Source organism: Penicillium canariense, assembly GCF_028826845.1.
Source record: "Penicillium canariense strain IBT 26290 chromosome Unknown utg000003l_segment0_segment0, whole genome shotgun sequence".
NCBI classification, from domain to species: Eukaryota; Fungi; Ascomycota; class Eurotiomycetes; order Eurotiales; family Aspergillaceae; genus Penicillium; species Penicillium canariense.
In genome coordinates this window covers 3,949,885-3,970,171 of record NW_026622730.1, presented here as the reverse complement: position 1 = coordinate 3,970,171, position 20,287 = coordinate 3,949,885, and the positions used below count along the sequence as shown (strand labels likewise).

Genomic DNA, 20,287 nt, shown 5'->3' with positions numbered 1-20,287 from the left:
GATATTCTCTACGACTTGTCGCAACTTACTGTCAATAATGTCTATCTTGATTCCGGGTTACCTCCACTGGTCGTACAGTTCAATCGCAACATCGGTGAAGCTCAAACAAAACATCCCACACTCAGGACCCCGCCTAATGCAGCCCATCATTCATCCAGCAAATATGTCCAAAACGCACTTCAAAGCTTTCAAATGAAATTGTGATGCTCACAGAGCAAACTCCAGGTAGTCCCTGCCGGGGATGGGCCCGTGGTTGTCGAGGGTTTCCCATCCCAGTCCTCACACTCGTCATCCGTCCAGTCGCTGCTGGAATAATCAGACGGCGAATACTGGTATATGAAGGGAACCTCCATCTCGTCCTGTTGCTGGACACCGTCACCATCGAATGCCTGTCCAGTACTGTGAATCCCCAGGGGGTCGACCATCGCCTCTGGAACCGGTGTGGCTCGAGAATAAGGGTTGTCTTCCGCGAGTTTCTGGTACATCGTCATCGTCTCGGATTTTTCGGCCAGATCCCCCCGTCTATGCTCCGAAATAGCCAGTGAATGGCCATCATAGCGTGATTGTTGAAGCACCCGACCGGGGACGAGACTTGGACGCTCCAACCTTGCCGGCCCGTTGAGATTTGACCAGTGGCTGGAGCGATGCGACTCTGGACTTGGATTCCTTGATCGTCGACGGCGCTCGGGGTCATGCTCATTCCATAACTGCCCCGTGCGCGACAGACTGCTGCCTTCACGATGAAATGCGCTGTCGTCAAGCAGGTTGCTGTTGGGATGCGTTGATTTCGATGAGGTGGCAAGATCATCTTCTGAAAGATCAGTCAAGGTGATGCTCGGCATTTGGTGCTTCTCAATGCGATGCGTTTGAGCCGAAATATCCTGCTGTTTGCCACGGTGACGACGGTGTCTCCGCTGTGAATGGCCTGTATGTTTTTGGTTTGGATCAGACATCCAGGTCTTGACGCAGGCCTTCCGAACATTCTTCATGCGGTATGCAAGCTGGCTAGCAGTGCTATGGAGCACCTCTGCTTCATCGGGCGTGAATTGGTTAATACACTCGTCGATAAACAGGCTCAGCCGGCGCGGGCGATGCTTCTTACGAGTTCGAGTGCGGCTTTGAAGGACTACTCGCAAGTTACAGATGATCTCCTTGTCTGACGCAATGCGTGCCAGAATACAGGCCGCGCACCCGTTGATCTGGTATGCCCATGCGCCTGGAGCGACCGAGCTGTGAGCGCTTGGAGCGAGCGAGCTGTCAGCACTTGGCTTTGTCCACAATCCCTTCAGCGAACGCAGGTGGGCCAGGACTAGGGCCTCCGCCGGCTGAATCAGATTAGGGTATGCATCCAGCTGGCGGAAATGTGTTGTGACCTCATGCTGAACCAGCCGTAGCAGATCATGGATCAAATCAGCGTTTAATGGCCGGTGCAGGTCACAGAGCCCTCCAGGCGTCTTCTTCCATCTAAGAGAGACTGGCTGTTTTCGCAGACGTTTTGGCAAATTTTGGATCAGCTGCTGGACCTGAGTCTGGAGGGAGGATCCGAGGTCGCGCGTGTTGTCTAGATGCAGAATTTCGGCTATCATCTTTATGTCGGTTCGAATCAGCTTATGAATTGATCGGGGATAAGTCTCACGGGCTGCAAAAGCGGCATTCATAGGAAATTGTGATGCACTTACGGAGTCCCTTGCTGGACGTGGCTGCTCGGGCCCACTGCAAGGATGGGACATGTTTCTCAAAAGCAGCTAGCTTGAATGATCGAAGAGAATATCGACAGGAGCTTGGTTAATTTTGGTAGGAGATGATGAGAGCCTTGGGTTCTTGTTAGGGCTTGGTGTTGCAGCGAACATAAGGGTGGAGCAAAGTTCTTATACTTCGCTTGGAACCCGTTCAAATGTAATCAGTCTTTCTAGACATCGTTCTTTCCATGCTATCCCAAAGCCGACCATTGTAGCTGTTGTTATTTTTGCACAAACCCCTGAGAGCGCATTGTGTCGAGTCTTTATTCGTGCTTGCAACCGAGCTTTGTCTCGTTGCTAATTTGGGGTGTGTCTTTGTCACCCGAGATCTGCGGGCGATGATGATATGTCTGAGAAGGAAGGGACCATTCTTTTGGGGAGAGATCATCATCTCGATGGAAATAGACACTGGGGGGGTCCTATGAAATCGCCGATGGTTTGTACCACTTGAAACCCCAAAATTCCAGTTGAGTGTCTTCTCAGGAAGGCACACAAAGTCATCGCCTTTGTTGATTGCCGGAGTTACCTGGCATTTTCACCTTGTCACTCTTCCCCTGTACACAAGGAACCCGCCATTTTTATATCAAATTCTTATTGATGTGGTCCTCTGGTCTGATCATGGATATATCTTTTGACGTTGCATGCGATAATAAGCTGCTCTATCTCGTCGCCGCTAAAATTTCCTTTTTGAGTCATTTCAGAAAGCTCTACATAGACCTAGTGATCGACATGGCCCGAGACATCGTCGAAGCTCTTGTTGACAATCTCGTTGCTACTATTGCGAATACTGGTATCGAACAGAGACGTACACTACAGTAAATGCTGACAATAATAAAGGTGTTGTTTTTGGTGAAATTAATCAATAAGCTACTTGTCTAACATTGGTTCCGATACGAACCATGTCGCCAATGCAGGTATAACGCTTATTTGCTCGTTGAGTTACCACATTCCCAGATTCTCGCCCCACCCGGAATAGGTGTGCGCTACGTGGCAGCTCCCTACTCCATGAATCATAATGCCGGACACCGTATTGGAGTAGTGCCTTATCTGGGCCGCCATGAAATTCGTAAACATGCCCCTCGCCTCGGCAGGCCAAGTTTGTCGACTGACACTGAGCCATATCGGACAGACTTAAAGATAGCTGATTGAACCGGCAGGCCAAAGACCGGATTTGCGTTGCCGGTGCGCACTTCTACTAGTTTATCCCGATCCTACGGTTGCTCTAGCTCGCTGATGATTGATTGCATGGCCATAGCTGCTGACCGAATCGGTACATTCCTATAATGCAAACCTCACTGGGCCGAGTTGGGATGAACAGTCGAACTTGGCAGCGATCTGACGTCGTTTGAAGAATGGCCTGCTAATATTGGACGACAGAAACAGCCGAACTCTGCCTGAAGGTCAAGGTGTCATGCCATTGGGAGAACTCCAGGGACCGTGAGTCAGCACGATAAGAGTGGACGCATGGGCCCTGTTAGTTGAATCTGGGGCCTAAGCATCTTCCTGGAGACCTAGCGTAGTGCTTAGTCGAGAGCTCGAAAAGGGAACATGTAGTATATCGTTCAAGGCCGTCATGATTGTGATCATGGTGGAGCTGCCTGCGCGGTGCGTGCATGAAAGGAGGGAAGCCCGGAATGCGACTAGCTGCCCACGACCAGGCGAGGTCCAACAGAGCGACCATCACATGACAGCTGCAGCTGGCTTTGCCGCCTGCGGTCGTTTGTCACATTTACAAGTCTCAATGAAGTTCAACCGAAGTATAATTGAAGCCGATCTACCCAACCTCCGCCCCTGGAGTTTCGCACCTCCCTGTTGTACTACGCTCTCGTAATTCCAGGACGGTCATGGCTCCCCAGATCCGCCTCACGCAGCGGGACCCAAACACTACTCCGCTACCATACACCGCGGCCCCGCTCTCCTTGCTATGGAGCGACATCTGCCTTTTCATCCGGTATGCATGGGTTCTTCCGGCTCTCTTGTTTCCCCTTCGTCTGGGTCAAACGGATGTGCTGGATGAGCTTTATCCGTCATTCCAGGGTGTGCTATCCCTAATAATGCAGGCATTCCTCACCATCTATCAGCTGCTCTTCCTCCTCTCGCTGCCGTTTGTAATTCTTTTCTTGACCCCCGCTCTCTGGATGCTATTTTACATCGCCGCTGCGATCATCATCAACTATACAATCTGCTTGTTTGTTCTCAATGGGTTCCAGCGAGTACTGGTATCCAATGTCCCAGTAGCTGAACAGCCCCACCATGGAAAAGAACGATGGTTCTTCATCAACGGCATAGCCAGCGGGTGAGCCCAACATGTCATATCAATCCTCCTATCCAACTAACGAAAAGTAGTCGATACTGGACGCAAAATACTGTCAACCAACTATCCTACACATTCGGACGGAAAATCACGGGTATACATAATCGCACGTATGTCTTGCTTGGAAATCTAGGTTCGATGTAGGAGGCTGGACCTATCAGGCTGATTTGAGTTACTTTTTGAGTGTCGGTCTTCCTTTCGATCTCATCGAATGTTTGATTCAACGCGACCTTACCTACGCTACTGGTGATATACGAAGATCATATGTCCTTCTTAAAGAAGCACTGCTCGATCCTGCCGTGGAAAAGGTGGTTCTTATACTCCATAGCCAAGGGGGTATTGAAGGAGGTCTAGTCATCGACTGGCTATTAGATGAATTGCCCCAAGACCTCCTTCACCAGCTGGAGGTGTATACGTTTGGGAATGCCGCTAATCACTTCAACAACCCTCAATGCACATTTCAAGGGCCAGTTGAAACCAACCATTCCGGGTGTGCGCCGTCAGTTAGAAGATCGATTCGCTACATTGAGCATTATGCCAACTCAAGGGATACGGTGTCCCGCGTGGGTGTACTGCGATTCGCCTACCTTCCAAATCGATACCTTGGCCGATTGTTCATTCGACCCGGGTCAGGCCATCTGATGAATCAGCACTATTTAGACAGCATGTTTACCCTTGGGGCTGATGGAAGGGTGCTGGAGTCTAATCCATTCATGGACATGGAAGTAGAGACAAAACCAGACGTCCTACTTGAGAGCAGTAAAAAGTCTCTGGGCAACACCAGCGGTCATAAAGAGGAGACATTATCTCCTATTGCAGGATCCGTGGGCCATACTCAAAAGCGGATTGTTGTCCAAGATGTTGTCCATCAAGTCTTACGTGTTAAAGACTTCAGCCGCCTCTGGCGATACAGAGACGGGAGATCTCCGGAGACACAAGAGGCTGTGTGGTAGGCGATGGTTACCCATAGAATCGAAGCACAAAGGATTCAACTACATTTAGAGAAGGACGGTAAACCAGTTGTTGGTAGACGGACATAAAAGAAAATCGTGCATGAAAAGATTCCTCGTATATACAACTTGCTCCAGACCCAACCCAAGGCGAGCCCTCAAATATAAAATCTTCGATCTTATCCATCTCCTAGTAGAGCATCACTGCCTGGATAGCTCAAACCCCAGTATAGTCCACCATGGACTGATTAATTTCAGCCCAAAACTCATACTCGTCGACGTCAAGTATAGTAGATATAAGATCCCTCCAGTCTAGATCTAACGCTTGCCACCGCAAGCAAAAATACTCCCTTGCCGATACACTATAGCCAGCTGCGCCCCAGTCTATGATTCCGGTCACGACATTACCCTCCACAATAATGTTGCTTTGATGCAAGTCACCATGCGTGAGCACCTTTGTTTCATCCTGGTCACCCGATGCGAGAATTCTCTCTACCAGAGGCTCATCTCTTCTCGTGAGCTGCGCATTGGGTCTGGAGTTGCGGAGAGCCTCTACTACTCCTTGATTAAATTCCTTTCTTGTCAAGAAAGGTCCATAGCGACGGGGCTTTGCATCCCATGGATGTTGGAAGATGATATCTTCGCATGGACCACCATCAATAGATCCGAAGAGCGGCCCTTTAATCTGGCGCCATTCCCGAATAAAACCGCCAAGCTGTCGGACAATAGAACTCTTGGCATCCTGAGTTAAGCCTGTCCAGCATTGTTCTAAAGGGAGACCAGGTATTTTTGACATCAAAATAAACCCGCAATCCGCGATTGTGTAAGCATTGAAGACTTCAGGAACAGGGACTGATGTCCTTTTTTTCAGAAGGCAGAGGGCCTCTGCTTCTCCCATCTGAACCACAGGTCCCACTTTCAGTATAGTTGATGCGTTGATCTCCAGGATTTTGCAGCCGCCCATACTGTACAGGCATAGGTCTTTCGCACTTCGGATTTCTTCCATGGTGACAATAGAAGGTTGGTGTCTCATTGAGGGAGCAAAACATATGTCGATATGAGACGAGAGAATATAGGGGATATAGTTGAACAAGTCCCATTTTGAGGGCTATCAGAAGCTTAGAAGATTCACTCTGAAGAAGGATGCACTTACTGGTTCACTGTTGCCAGAATCCTCATCCATTTTAGCCAGACTGCCTCGAGACTTGGTTATTGAAAGAGCCCTATTCAGTCTTGCCGTTTACTGAGCGAACCTCCTTTTCTGCAGGACTCGCACTGCAGAGAGCTTAGGGGTGGAAGAGTTGCCAGCGGAGTTGGGAGATGGAAAGTGTTGAATGTCTAGGGGTGATAGGTCCCGTGATGACTAGTCGGGGCGCTGGGAAACGACAGAGAGTTTGTACTGTAATCATAGTCTGTACGCCACTCTCATTGTCGCACAATTGGGCTTCATTTGCTAAGGGCAAAAAGAGAGTAAAAGGAACTAAAACGCATCCCTTGCGGAAAACCATTAACTAAGAGCCATCAGTCAACTATATTGTAGAGCTCGTCTTTCGGCCTTCATCATAGTGTGATATTGATATAATTTTAACTGTACATGATTCTAGATGAGCCCTGCCCAGCCCTGCAGATATGTGACATACTCACAGCCAGCTCCCTAGGACACTAGCCGGTCAAGGTATCAAGGAATCGTATATCCTCTATCCCCTGTCGTATCGGAAGCAAAAGAAAAGGAACGCCTGTCGCCGTGCAATGCAAGTGGAAGGCACACGGAAATGCCAGCTATGAGACCCATCAGGCCTTACCCTTCTTCTTGTCCTTCTTCTTCTTTTCTGAAGCGCCAGTCCCCGAAGGCTCACCAATTCCCGGCATACCAGGCATTCCTGGAATGGATGGCATCCCGGGCATACCCTGCATGCTCTGCATTTCGGCCATGGCTTCCTTGAACGGGTTATCGCTGACACCGCCGCCGCTGTAGGCAGGCGAGTGAATGGGTAGGATCTTGCCAACTTTCCACCCACGCGGAGCGGAAGGAGCGGGAGGAAGCTTCTCGGGCATGGGCAGACCACGAATTCGCAAGCGGTATGGTGATTGCTCCGTGGTCGGGTGAGCTTTCAGGTACTGGGCAACGAGAATATGGAGGTGATGCTCTGCGAAGAGTACAGGTCAGTCAAGATTGATGCAAGCATTGGACGCCCCGGAGGTGCTGCGCAGACCACTCCAACCAGAGCATTCAGGCGGACACTTACTATTCTTGATTTTCGAGTTCACCAATCGTCCATCTTCGTTCTTGAGGAGTACCCGTACTCGGCCAGGGTTAGCCCAATCCTTGGGGTGAAGCTTCTCCGGTTCCAGGCCGGCCTGCAACCCCAACATCTGCACAGCATCCACGATATCTCTAGCCAGAGGATTCTCCACAGCAAGCTCCGAGCCGACCTTGCGGCCCTCCGCGCGCGAGCGGGTCTTGTCAAAATATACTGGATAGAGGCATTGGAAGTGTTTGGGGATCTCGCGCTGCGGCTCTGGCATCTGCTGAGCCATCTGCTGAGCCATCTGCTGAGCCATCGGAGTGGTCGTAGGTGGTGGACTCGGCCGGGTTGGAATTACTGCGGGCTGGATAATGGAGTCGAGGTCCAGCGAGTCGGAGGGAGCGACCTCATCGGGATCGGAGTCAGACAGCTCTTCGACGCGGGCGTAGTGCGACATGATGGGTGGTTTGGGAGGTGGTGGAGTTGAAAGGAAGAAAGTGCGGGAGGTGGTCTTTGCCGTTCTGTGCGGGCGGAGTTGGCCAGACTGGCCAGTTGCCGCCATCAACAAATATGCATACAACAACCAAAGTATACACCCACAACACCCACATTGCTCTATTTGTCTTTGCTTGTTGTTAGACACAGACTATGGTCAAACAGATCCCATACATTTAATACTCCTCGTATCTCTCAATTGGCTGTTCCTAAAGCTCAACGTGGGAGTTTCGAAAGGAGATAGTCTTAGTATGGGAACAGACTGTCGAAGATCAGTCCAGGCCAGCAGGCAAGAATGTCTTTATCTAGCCTATAAGCAGTCTCCGCGGACACTAAAGTATAATGACTGCATATCACCTCCTAATCGTTGTTCCTTCCTATTATCTCTCGAGCCTGGCACGACCTCTGTAATTGAGTCATGGACGGCAATGCCGAAGGCGTCCACGGTCTGCCGCAGCGCCCTGAGCGCTTCACCAGCCTAGACAGGCATGCCCGCGGAGACTAATCCCCCACTTCTTCTTGCAACCCCGCTGAACATCCATCAATCATCTTGCAACGATAGCCCTGAGGAGTGGCAGTTCGGCACTTGAAGCCAATAGGCCACTCGGCTTCTTCCCGCTCGGCATGCCGAACCCACTCTCCCCCGCAGGCATCAATTGCCTCGGGTGAAACGACCGACGGTATAAGGGGATAGCTTGCCACCCTGATGGGTTTCACTGATGCTTCAGTCTTCTACTCTTTCCTAGTAGTGCCTCTTTCGATTGGTTCAGTATGACCGCGACTAGTAGGTACAAGAGACACCTGATATGAGCCCCTTTCTGACGTGAGCCAGACGCCCACTCCGGTACGTCCAGTGCTGTCTTGCATAGAGACACCCACTTCATTCCCCGAAAGGCCATTGGCGGAAAGGGAAGCTACATCTTTCTCGAGGATGGAACTAAATTCCTCGACTCCACCGGCGGCGCAGCCGTTTCGTGTTTGGGCCACGGCCATGAGCAGATCAATCAAGCCATCAAGGACCAGATGGATCAAATTTCATACTGCCATTCTGCATTCTTCGGCACTCAAGTGACAGAAGACCTGGCTCAATTTCTCACCGAATCTACTGGCTCTAAACTGTCGAGACTTTTTGTTGTTAGCTCCGGTATGGCATCCCAGCGCACGACCTCGGGCTTTTTAGCATCATCACTTATGCGTACATTTAGGATCTGAGGCCGTTGAGGCAGCGTTGAAATTGGCTCGCCAGTACTTCCTCGAGCTGCCTACTCCACAGCCTGAGCGCACCAGATTCATCGCTCGTCTGCCCTCTTATCACGGCACCACCCTCGGTGCACTTGGCGCCGGTGGACATGTGCTCCGCCGGCAACCATTTGAGCCTCTCCTGGCCAAAAACACGTCTCATGTTTCTCCTTGCTATGCATACCGTGGCAAGAAGGAGGGTGAGTCTGATGCGGGTTATGTTGCTCGTCTTGCAGGGGAGCTCGATGCAGAATTCCAGCGTGTTGGACCCCAGACCGTGTGTGCGTTTATTGCCGAGCCAGTAGTTGGTGCGGTATGTAAAACGACCACTCCCTCGAAATGGAGACGCTCGCTGACAGTCCCCTATCACAGGCGCTCGGATGTGTACCTGCAGTACCAGGTTATTTCCCGGCTATGAAAGCTGTCTGCGAGAAATATGGCGCTCTTCTCATCCTCGATGAGATCATGAGTGGTATGGGGCGCTGTGGAACTCTGCATGCTTGGGAGCAGGAGGACGTCGTCCCCGATATCCAGACGATCGGAAAAGGTCTCGGGGGCGGCTACGCTCCTGTCTCAGGGGTCCTGATCCATGACTCAATTGTTCAGACTATAGACAAGGGCACCGGCCAATTTCGTCATGGACAGACTTACCAGGGTCACCCAATTGCTTGTGCTGCAGCCCTTGCTGTTCAAAAGACCATCAAGGAGCAGTCTCTGCTGGAGAATGTGCGCAAGATGGGTGCTTACCTTGAGGAACGGCTTCGTCAGCAGTTTCAGAATCACCCCAATGTGGGGGATATTCGTGGCAAAGGACTGTTTTGGGGGGTAGGTGCTCGAATTACTACCATGGGAAAACATCTTTGCTGACTCCTCTGTGCTTACAGGTTGAATTTGTCAAAGATAGAGCTACCAAACAGCCATTCGACCCGAATACCCGCCTATCATTTCACATCCAAGAAAAGGGCCTGCAGCCAGACTATGCCGTCTCGCTCTATGGATGTTCGGGTACAGTGGACGGCATCCGTGGGGACCATGTGGTGTTAGCACCACCCTACATTGTGTCTAGGGAAGAAATCGATACTCTGGTGGATGTCTTTGCCAGGGTTTTGACGGACGTCCTTGCGGAGTTGGAGCATTAACTCCGCGGCCATAGCCGTATTTTCTAACTAAGCGCTTAGAATAGAAGCAATTTTTGTGGATACTAAGCCGAGGATAGTACAAAAAGTTGTTGATCACTAAAATGGTTCATGTTGTAAAGATATCTCGTTATTGTACAGGTATGAAAACTCAAGATAGGTCAAACCTGAGTCTCAATGGCAGCCGCCTTCTTTGCGGCAGCATCAACCTCCATCTGCGCTTTCGCAGAGCCATTGGAGACCACAACCTCCTTGGGCATAGAGGTAGGCGCCCAGAGACCAGCGACAGTCTCGATTGCCCTTTCAACGACCACGCGCACGCGATCGCGCAACACGGCATTGGCGCACTCAACCTCCAGATTCTCAAGCCACACGCGAGCAACATGCTTGTCCACCTTGATTTCAAGGCCGGGAACAGGGATTCCGAGGGCGTGGAGGCGGTCGAGTTCCGCGGATTCAATATCCGCGAGGCGTTCTTCCTTGATATCCTCTGCAGCTTCCGTAGTACCGTTGACAAGATCAGCTGGGACACGAGGGCGTTCGATGGGCGCGATTTCCGAGCCGAATTGCGCTTCCAGCATCATGAGGAGGCGGGCTAGCCGGTCTTCGGGTCCACGGTGAGCATGAGGGTTACGGAAGGTGTCAATGTGATCATCGCCGTGATGATGGTGGTGGTGCTTATTTTTGGCAGATTCTGTGGAACCGGCTGTTGTTAGCTTAGATGAGATGACCACATTGTATGGACTTGCTTACGCTTCACAGAGGCTGGACTGCTCTCAACCGTGAGTAGCACGGCCATGACAGCATCAGCAACACCATCGTTCATCATATTCCCTTCCCACTCGAGTTCAATCTCACGAGTTCGCGGGTGGTAACGTAGAGTAACGCAGCCCATGACCAGGAATGTTTGGGTTTCCTCCATGGGTATCTCCTCGTCCGCAGCCTCCTCGGTGCTGGAATCAATCGTAGCGCCATTTGTCTCCTTCTTGATTTTTGTCTCTGTCTTCGAGCCAACCTCCTCGATAGCCCCGAAAGTACCTTCAAGGGCCCATCGGATGAGGTCCATGCTTGCAGAGCTGAGAGTGAGATGCTGCTTGCAAGTGATAGTAGTTGTGGTCAACCCAGCATATTCACGAAGATCATCTGGAGCCATGAGGGACAAATCGAAACCATTCTGAACCAGGACGCCGGCCATTAGTTGCCCGTCGTCTTGCTCAGAAGGGGGTGCGATCTCTGCAAGCTTGCCAACAACCTTGGCAAACTTGTCTTTCTTAAAGGGTATACGGAGCTCAGAGCAGTTGGCTGGGGTGAAGACCTTGGTCGCAATCGCTTTCTGGGCGTTGAGAGAAAGCAGCTTAGACTTCAGTCGCATCATCTGGTGTTTCTCACCGTGCACGAGAATCTACAAAAGCCGTCAGTACTCAACAGGACAAAGAAAGGGGGCACAATCGCATACCACTACCGGAGCAGCCACCTCTTCGATGAAGTTACGGTTCTCTACCCCATCGACGTGTGCAGCAAAACTAATCTCATCAATAGTGCACCGACGTGGGATCATGACTTTTTGGTCTTCGTCGTTGCCCCCCGGTACACGACCACGGCCTTGGACAGTTGATACTTTCGACATAACGGCAGGAATCTGGTCAGGTTCGTTAAGCAGCTGCTTGGCCATAGTACCTTCCACGCTGTAGCCTGTCATGACAACACCGTTGCGCTCACTTGGCGCCCATCTCTCAAGAAGCTCACGACTTGTCCCTGTCTGGAGCATACCAGGTGAGGCAATCATGACACAGCCCCCTACATCATCAAAGCGCTCCAGGCTGCGCAAGCTTCGGACGAAGCGGAAATCCCATGGGCCTGCGCTCACGCTCTTATCTCCACTCGCCTCAGCCTCGGCCATGCGTTGCCGGAAGAGCCGTTTGATATTGTCATTCATGGCACCAATATATGTCTGGTAAACGACCATACATCGTCTAGCCATGTTACCGATGTAATAGATTGGAACTTTTTGCAACTCGGGGTGCCGCTCCCAGTACTCCTCGAGGATAAGAAGCAGCTCCTGCGCACGGCCAAGAGCAAACACGGGCATCAGAACACGTCCTCCACGGTTCAAAATACTTGTGATGGACTTCATAAGCGCTGCCTCACGTTCCAGCCGTGGTGGGTTGGACGATATGCCGAATGTGGATTCGGTGATCAGGACATCGATCTTGATACCCCTGGGGACCCCCGCAGGAATCAAATGCCGGTCTTCTTCACGAGAGTAGTCACCGGTGAAAAGAATGTTCAACCCAGCGATAGATACCAAGAACATAGCGGCACCCAGAACATGGCCTGCCGGGAATGGTGTGATCCTGATACTATTGATTGTATGTGTAGTGTTAAAATCGATTGTTTCGATGAGGGGAAGAGTTGAAAGGTGATCACGCTCAGTATAAAGTGTAGTGCGCTGGTCTGAGGAGGAAGACGTATTGCTGACTCGAACGTTATCTTGGATCAGCCATTTGTAGATGGCCTTGGTCGCGTGGGTCATGAAAACACGACCCTTGAAGTTTGTCTTGCTGAGGACATATGGGAGAGCAGAGGAATGGTCGACATGGAAACTATTGACGCAACAAATTAGTCGGTATCTTAATGCATGGAGAGTGTACATAGTGAAAGAAAGCACTGGAGAATATCTAAGGAAATCACAACAGGATAGGCAATGAATGGAAAGGTGCATGGCATTGAACTGTATCGGGCTTCTCATCATATACAAGCAGAGGACAACACAGCTCCCACTTTGTCCCGGGCTCCACTAATTCAAGCCTGAAGGAAGGATAAGGGCTTTCCACGTACTGGCTGATCAAGAGGATATCGACCGTGCTCAAATCGAACTCATCAAAGAACGGAAGGGCAGAGAAGCCTTCTTTGGCGGGGTGCATACCAGCATCAAGCTATAATGGTTACACATAAGTGAAGATTCAATTATAGCGTACGCGGAGTCAAACATACCATGACTGTCTTGCCCTTGTACTGAATAATATGACATGATCGGCCGACCTCGTTTCCTCCACCTAGGCAATAGAATGCCAGCTCATCCGATGGATCAGCCGGTTCATCATCCATCCCCATGCCCATTGCCGAGGCTTTGCGCTTAGTCGCCATGGTGGCGAGAAGACTGGCGCCTGCAATGAAGTCCAAGTAGGAGCTGTGTCGCGGTCAATTTTGGCGTCAGAAGCACTCGATCCAAGGGCACCACTGCCCTGGTCGCGTGATCAGGAAAGGCTGCCACTCAATTCAGAGTGGAAAGCAGTACCATAACGGACACGACAGAGAATTGTCGTAAGCGCAAAGAATAGAGAAACGAATGCCGATGGGGTCGAAGAAGGACCAACTCCCAAAGACCCGCAGGCATTAACTAAGCTGTGTCACGTGCCCGGCGCGATGCGCGGAGCAAAACCTCTAGACACGCCAGAAGCTCCCTGACACCCCCTCGTCCAGCATCTCCATCTTCAACCTCGCTGCCATTTCGACCTCGTGCATCCCTCCTGTTTGTGCTACGTGTTAAATCCATGATACAGCTGGTATTCTGAGATGGTCACGTCTGGTGACATCTGGTGGTGCGAGCAACTCGCTCACTTGAATAACCTCGCGCGGACGTGCTTTCATCTCGCTCGGACTGCGCAATAGCAACCTGCCATATCTTGCATCTCACCTCACGCCCAAATCACTTTCACTATGGCGCAGACACGCCTTCCGCAACAGCAGGGGCAGCAGCAGCAGCAGCAGCAGCCTCCGCCCCAGTTCTCTACCCATCCCTTCTCTCCTCCAGTCTCCTCGCCCTCACCCCACAACGCCACATCGCCCATCAATGGAGGCGCCGCACCTCCGCCTCAAAAGAAGCCACGACTGTCGCCACTTCCCTCGTCACAATCGCAGTCGCCGTATGCCTCCCCCAGCTTCGGCGCAATGCAACTTCCTCCAAGCCAACCTCCAATGAACGGAGTCGGCGCGAATATCATGACATCCACCCCCACCCACGCACCGCCCGCCCAAGGGACGATGGGGCCTCCTTCACGTCCTGTCGACAAGACGACTGATGCGGCTGAGCTGACGGATGTGCTGGCATCGTCCGGTATTGATGTTAGGGAAGAAGAGGCGTTTCTCACGCGCAGCTTCTCCGGGCCGAATGCGCAGGCGCAGGCGCCCAATAGAGCTCAGCAGTCGCAACAGCCACCGCCTATCAACACCTCTTTTGCCTCGCAGGCGTCCGCAACAGGGACTCTTTCTGCTTCCAGCAGTTTCGGTGAACTGCCCCACGCCAAGGCAGCCATCGCACAGGGCTCATTCTCATCTGAGCCAGCTTCACAAACCTCATTTCTCAGCAATCCTCCGAGCCGTGCAGATACAGAGGCTGCGCGAAGAGCGCAATACCATCTCCAAGAACCATTCCTCTTCGCAAAGCTTCTGGAACAGAAAATTCAGAAGCGTGGGTTTGACCTTGGAGTACGCATTCCTTCAGAAGGCTTGTTTCATCCCGTGCCCGGCCGACAGGCTCCGATCGAAGTTACTGGTCCGGATGGGTCATCGGTTGTGCGAACCGGTCAGACCATTCTCAATCAGGAGGGCGCTCCTCTTGTGGACATCCTGAATCTCATGTCTTTGTCGTGCGAGGAGCGTCTAAGGGGGGTGATTGACTATTCTTCTACGCTGGCGCGTAGCCGAAGAGCGCACTCCCACGGAGTGGTTCCTGACGCGTGGGTTGATGTTGCGCAGCCTCTGGGTCCAATCGCAGGAAATACCGTAACCCCTTCAAAAAGTAAGGACAGCCACCATTCGAATGCGTTTAGGCTTATTGGCATACTAATGTACATTCTAGGACCTAATCCAGATACCGTGGAAGCTGCCAAGAAACCCGTGGCAGAGAGTTACCGGGGGCTCATCACAAAAGAAAACTCGCAGGAGAATAAGCGCGCAGCGAAAAGAACCAAGAGAAGCGCCAGTGCAATCGTCGGTGAAAGCACAGGCAATCGATCCGACTCTGCCGACATTATGGGCTCAGCCCCCTCTACCCCGATCGGGGAGAGGGCGCCCAGCTTCGACAGCAAAAAGTCGATGACAAAGAAGGAGGCAAAGAAATTGATGGACACCAAGGCCAACGAGGTTCAACAGCACCAGCAGTCTGTGGAAACGGCGCGACTTGCCACGAACTCCATGCTTTCTGGCCGCATGTTTGGAGCCAAAAAGTCCTATTCATGGTTAAAACCCGGAGGCTCCTCCAGTGGGTTCTCAACCCCGTCTCGACCCGCTCCTCCGACTCCAACCACTGGGCCCGAGAAGCCCAATCGTTCGGGAGAAAACGGGGCCGGCCAATCAAAGCGACGGCTTGGGACATGGCGAGAGGATCAGGAGAAGGGGCGAGGGATTCAAGTTCGGGACATCTTGTTTGCTGTCGAGGCAGACGGTCGAGCTAGCAAGCATGTTCAAAAGGGCTACTCAAGGGACCCGAAGGAGGATCGTGGAGTTTGACCCGGCCGAGACACTTGTAATCTTAATTCATACGGCGTACTGCTCAAATGACACTCTACAGCATGGTAAGCCAAGTCACTTTGCTTTTCGCCTTAAAGATGCTGGACGCTCTGCTTTATCTATTTAAAGGGTATTCGCCACGGTTGGTGTCTTATATCATGGCGCCTGTCCCAAGGCCTCGCGGGCCCGACTCATTTCATCCTCCGAGGGCATGTTCACAATCGCCAAATATAAGACTTTCTATATTATAGCTTAGTACCGCGCATTCCACAGCTAGGGGAGTCAGGATCAAATACCTTCTTCAACAATTTTGCAAGGGGTGTTAAAGGTCCAATGTTGTCTTTTTCCGCGCGGCGCGAAGCGATTCGGTCCAATCCCCTGCCACCCGTATCCACGCCAGAGCCGCCCAGCGAAGCACTGTTTTGGGGTTTGCGTAGATCTCGAATGGTACTGATGGCATCAAACAGGCCAAACGGCCGTTGATGAGGAGCTGGTGGATTTGAACCCAGATCTCGGCGTGCTGAGTATGGATCTAGTGCCTCCCGTGAGCCTCGGCCGTTCATACTGTTCAGCTTGCCCATGGTGAAATGGCCGCCTGTGACCAGAGCGAGAGGGTCGCCGCTGCTTGCCGGATGATTGGGGTCGGCGTATCGGGAGGTAAAGGTCGGTTTGGGACCTTGGCTCAAATAACTATCGGGGTTTTTGGCGGCCTCGAGAACGAGTTAGTTGGCGTGAACAAAACAGGCTAAATGAATTCGTACAAATCTAGCTTGGGCTCTCTTGTCCATATAGCCAGCCACGAACTCCTTTTTCTTCTTCATCTTGGCCAGCTTCTTCTCCGCGTCTTGGTCGGATGCTAACTGATCAATCTCAGGGAAGATCAGCGGGGCCACCTCCGGGAAGATATTACCATAGGCTTCCCCATCCGAGGATTTGAACCTATGGCGAAGGCGGCCCAGCATGTCAGAGCCCCCACCACCCGCAGCTTTGGAAAGGAGCGAGTTGAGGTCGATGGTAGTCGATGGGGCATCTGGCAATTCTGGATTCCAGGTCATGATCAGGCAGTAGAGGCCTCGGGGCTGAAAAAACTCTTTGTTGATCTTGTTAAAAAAGGTATTGGTCCTGACCAATCATAGTCAGTGCTATGGCTCTTACAAAGTGTTTCATGTCCCGATATACTACTCACTTTCGACGGCCTTCGACGGCAATCGCAACATCGGTGGCAATCTGAATGGCGATGGAAACGGCAATTCCAGTGATCGATGGCAGCCACATGGTTCCAATCGAAGCCAAGTTGATCGCATTCAGCCAGGGGGAGGCTTGACAGGCCTTCTCCGCGGTATTGAGGAAGTCGATGAACATGTCCTGGTCGATGCCGCAGTCATTCAAAACGGGTGCATACGCACGGATGAAGCCGCGTTCGCGATTCTTGGGTCTGCGCTGCGGCAGCACAACGGGCGCAGGTAGCTGGGGGAGGGGCGCATCTTGGATGAGTGAATATGGCGGTGGTGCAGGATATGCTGACGCGAATCTATGGGCAAGACCGGCTTCATCAATGCGGTCCTGAGATTTCTTACTCTCCGAGGCGACGAGATGGCCTTTCGTGGAGTGCAGTAGCTCTTCCTGTGCCTCATCAAGTGCCCATTGCTCCTCTAGAGATGCAGTGGCCGCGCTCCCCGGGCAAATCGCTCCCTCGCCGTCCACCGAATACAATGGAGGCTCGTCGTGCCGTTCTTGCTCGTCATCGAGTCTCCTTTCGGTTTGAAAGTCTGCTTCTTCGCCTGTTTGTCCTTGGTGGTTCTGCTTCTTTGCTTTATGAGCCGATCGGACTTCAGAGACAAGACCAATCCCTGCAGCAATGCCTTGCACGGCTTTCCGGCCAATCACTGACGCCATAGGTCCAGGTCAATCGGGATCCGATATTAGAGTCAGGAAGTGAACAGGGAAACAGAAACAAGAAACTTGTGGTTGGAATCGATCCAGTAGTCATTGCGGCTGTGGGAATGTGATGGCCTTTATAGCTTGACGGGGCCCCTCACCCTTCGCGAAGAATACTCGATGCGGCATGAAGTGAAGCATGAAAACCAAGTGCGTTGCATAAAGCTGTTTCATAGTTTCATCGCCCCAGAATGCCTAAAAGCATGTCAGATGAGGCTGTGGCGCATCGCCGATGTCTGCGACCGAAGGGTGGCTATAGGCGAAGCTGATTGGCTGGGAGTGGAAAAGAAGCAAAGTTAAGCCGTGCTGGTTTCAGGCGCGCAGCCACTGGCTAATCCCGACTGGGATAGCAGTTCGGCCCGCTCTAACTAAGTTGAGTTATATTGGATGCGCGTGCATTTGAGTGGTTGCGATTGGACCCACTGGGGCTGCATGTAAGCATCACGGGTACCCTTCTCTCCCTGTCCATACCGTGATGGTGAAGGATCATGGTTGCCTTTGCCGTCATCGACGAAGGCTTATACACGTAGCTCACACCGCTCGTAAGGTCTTACTCGAGGAGCGTCTGCGCACTCCCACTATATTAACCAGATATCTTTCCCCCCCACACTCCGACCGAGCTATACCCGTCCCTCGCAACTGCCAACTCCAGATATTAGGGCCGGAACATCTTGCTTGCTTCGGAGAATTGCTTGCCTTTTCTCGATCGTTGCAACCATTTGCGAAATCCCTTTGGCTTGTTTCTCCATCCAGGCCAACGCCTGCACGGCTAGATTCGCGGGAAGGACAACAATCCCACTCAAATCGGCAAATTCCGAGGCAGTCTCCGGATGCTGCTCGGGTAGATGGAGCTGATGGCGGGAGGACTTTCGGAAAAATATTTGGATTGTCGGCTCCCTGGACCTCTGAGGCGTCGATCACAGCTCCAGCTGCGTTGCTTTCTCCGACATGAGTGGATTTCCTGGAGGCCACGATACAAATATAACGGAACCCTCGGGAATAGAGTCAGTGTATTGAAAGTATATGAACTATTTTGAAGGTAAATCTGCCAAGAACCTCCTGCCTGGGGTACTTCGGCGCCAGGTCCTCCAACGACATATACTGAACCGTGTAGGCCGTACCAACAAGTTCACGATCATGCTCGTAATGCTGTGGCAACCCCATGGTGCCCACGACGGTCTTCATCCTAGACCGCGACCATCAAGATGCTATCAACCTCCTCCAGGCAACCCCCACGCCGGACAGGGTTGTACCAGGCGATTCTCGAAAACCAACCTGGCAAGGGGGAAATGGAGCGACCGAAGTGGCTCTCATTTACGACCATGCTATGTTGATCACCGCTCGCGGAGAGCTGGTCCATCCATACGCGCTTCGACACGAAGCAACATCGCATCTGGGGCACCAATCTCGACACCAGTGAGGCGGAGCCTCCCACACTGGATGCCTCCTCAGGACTCCTGGGGGTTGGATAATGTGACTAGGACGCCTCAGATTGGTGCATATAAATCCACAGTGGAACTGCAGAGGTCAAAATTCTTTTGGCGGGCGCTCTCAGGCGAGACACATATCCCGGGAGAAGGTTGTATATGGCCATTCTGGCGAAAGCCAAATGAGGCCACATCCAAAGTACCCGTCAAAGCCTCGAAATTACTCTGTTGATGCCGTGGAATGTCCGTATTGCCGCATTCCCGATCGCCACGTCCCATCACCCCAGTCAATAGGTCTCTCTCGCATCACAGATAGTCGCGAGTCTTGCTCTCCATTGGCATCAAACTCAGGCTGGACAGTCGTGTCTCTTCCGTAGATCCCTGTAGTCTACCTTCTTGGGATCTTATTGACATGGCAATAATTTGCTGTATGGACGAAGGTTTCTCACAGCGGCGTCCATCTTGGTATATCTCCGTCGCATGTCTTGTGCGAAGCTTGTCACCCATCATATCGCGTCTTTCAAGAGCAGTGTCGGTGTTTGTGCCTGGTGAAGAACCGATTGATTTACCTTTCTCATGCGGCCGACTCCCCCGATCACTGCCGCACGCTTTTGTGGCAGATGGGCTGCACCCTGGACAATTTTCGGAGTTTGCATCATCTTGAGCGTTCGGCACCTGCGGCCCCAATGCATATGTTGCCCGGGGCACCACTAGGCGATGGTGGGCGCGTTCCTGCGGAGTGGCGGCAGTGATTGGTCTCGGCCACCACCCGTTTTGTTCCCCGAGGACCCCGCAGAAACCCGTGCAGGTGCGGAGCGAGAATGGTGGGCAATGATGGAATTCGCAGGCCGCTATGAAGAGAGAAGGTACGGAGTTTGCCTTCGAAATCTATCTACTGACAATTATCTCCGGGCATTAGGTACTTAGGTGGACCGCGACAGTTCTCTGTCTCCTGGCTAGAAATTTGTATCCCCTGTCTAGGCCTCATCTGCGCTGGTCCACATAACCTAAATGCTGGTATATTTGCAAAGAGATGTCAGGGTAAATGGACCATGCCCCGGTCCACAGGAGCACGGGCTGGATTAAGAGTCCACTCGACGAGTGCAGTCTGACATCCCTGACGTGACGTGATCTGATCCTTTCATTCTCCGGACAATTTAGCAATCCGAGTTCTAGAGTTCAGACTAACCAGGACCTTGCCGCGGCGGGTCGTCCTTGTGGAGGAAACGGCAGGATATTTTTCCAGGGCGCCATTCTCGCAACCTAAAAGGCAAGACTGGCACTCAATGGCA

The 20,287-nt window shown here is 52.1% G+C and overlaps 8 protein-coding genes across 8 annotated transcripts; 3 read left to right on the top strand and 5 right to left on the bottom strand.

Annotated features, from left to right (window-relative positions):
• Positions 1–188: 188 nt before the first annotated feature.
• On the bottom strand, positions 189–1,586 carry N7482_006304 (uncharacterized protein; the record flags this gene model as incomplete). Its single annotated transcript, XM_056688429.1, has 1 exon — positions 189–1,586. One exon carries the CDS (start codon positions 1,584–1,586, stop codon positions 189–191), a length of 1,398 nt encoding a protein of 465 aa, XP_056543984.1.
• Positions 1,587–3,583: 1,997 nt separating this feature from the next.
• On the top strand, positions 3,584–5,006 carry N7482_006303 (uncharacterized protein; the record flags this gene model as incomplete). Its single annotated transcript, XM_056688428.1, has 3 exons — positions 3,584–4,035; positions 4,086–4,147; positions 4,198–5,006. The coding sequence occupies 3 exons, from the start codon at positions 3,584–3,586 to the stop codon at positions 5,004–5,006; spliced, it is 1,323 nt and encodes a 440-aa protein (XP_056543983.1).
• Positions 5,007–5,220: 214 nt separating this feature from the next.
• N7482_006302 (uncharacterized protein) lies at positions 5,221–6,186 on the bottom strand (the record flags this gene model as incomplete). Its single annotated transcript, XM_056688427.1, has 2 exons — positions 5,221–6,111; positions 6,157–6,186. The coding sequence occupies 2 exons, from the start codon at positions 6,184–6,186 to the stop codon at positions 5,221–5,223; spliced, it is 921 nt and encodes a 306-aa protein (XP_056543982.1).
• A 608-nt stretch (positions 6,187–6,794) lies between these two features.
• N7482_006301 (RNA-binding signal recognition particle subunit SEC65) lies at positions 6,795–7,706 on the bottom strand (the record flags this gene model as incomplete). Its single annotated transcript, XM_056688426.1, has 2 exons — positions 6,795–7,150; positions 7,250–7,706. The coding sequence occupies 2 exons, from the start codon at positions 7,704–7,706 to the stop codon at positions 6,795–6,797; spliced, it is 813 nt and encodes a 270-aa protein (XP_056543981.1).
• An 809-nt stretch (positions 7,707–8,515) lies between these two features.
• On the top strand, positions 8,516–10,122 carry N7482_006300 (aminotransferase, class III; the record flags this gene model as incomplete). The annotated part of the gene is made up of 5 exons (XM_056688425.1): positions 8,516–8,528; positions 8,577–8,888; positions 8,950–9,296; positions 9,356–9,808; positions 9,868–10,122. The coding sequence occupies 5 exons, from the start codon at positions 8,516–8,518 to the stop codon at positions 10,120–10,122; spliced, it is 1,380 nt and encodes a 459-aa protein (XP_056543980.1).
• Positions 10,123–10,280: 158 nt separating this feature from the next.
• Positions 10,281–13,266, bottom strand: ysh1 (cleavage polyadenylation factor subunit YSH1; the record flags this gene model as incomplete). The annotated part of the gene is made up of 5 exons (XM_056688424.1): positions 10,281–10,813; positions 10,873–11,521; positions 11,576–12,722; positions 12,958–13,055; positions 13,114–13,266. The coding sequence occupies 5 exons, from the start codon at positions 13,264–13,266 to the stop codon at positions 10,281–10,283; spliced, it is 2,580 nt and encodes an 859-aa protein (XP_056543979.1).
• A 573-nt stretch (positions 13,267–13,839) lies between these two features.
• N7482_006298 (uncharacterized protein) lies at positions 13,840–15,630 on the top strand (the record flags this gene model as incomplete). Its single annotated transcript, XM_056688423.1, has 1 exon — positions 13,840–15,630. One exon carries the CDS (start codon positions 13,840–13,842, stop codon positions 15,628–15,630), a length of 1,791 nt encoding a protein of 596 aa, XP_056543978.1.
• A 156-nt stretch (positions 15,631–15,786) lies between these two features.
• Positions 15,787–17,526, bottom strand: N7482_006297 (uncharacterized protein; the record flags this gene model as incomplete). Its single annotated transcript, XM_056688422.1, has 4 exons — positions 15,787–15,870; positions 15,927–16,340; positions 16,392–16,752; positions 16,817–17,526. 4 exons carry the CDS (start codon positions 17,524–17,526, stop codon positions 15,787–15,789), a joined length of 1,569 nt encoding a protein of 522 aa, XP_056543977.1.
• Between the last annotated feature and the right edge of the window lie 2,761 nt (positions 17,527–20,287).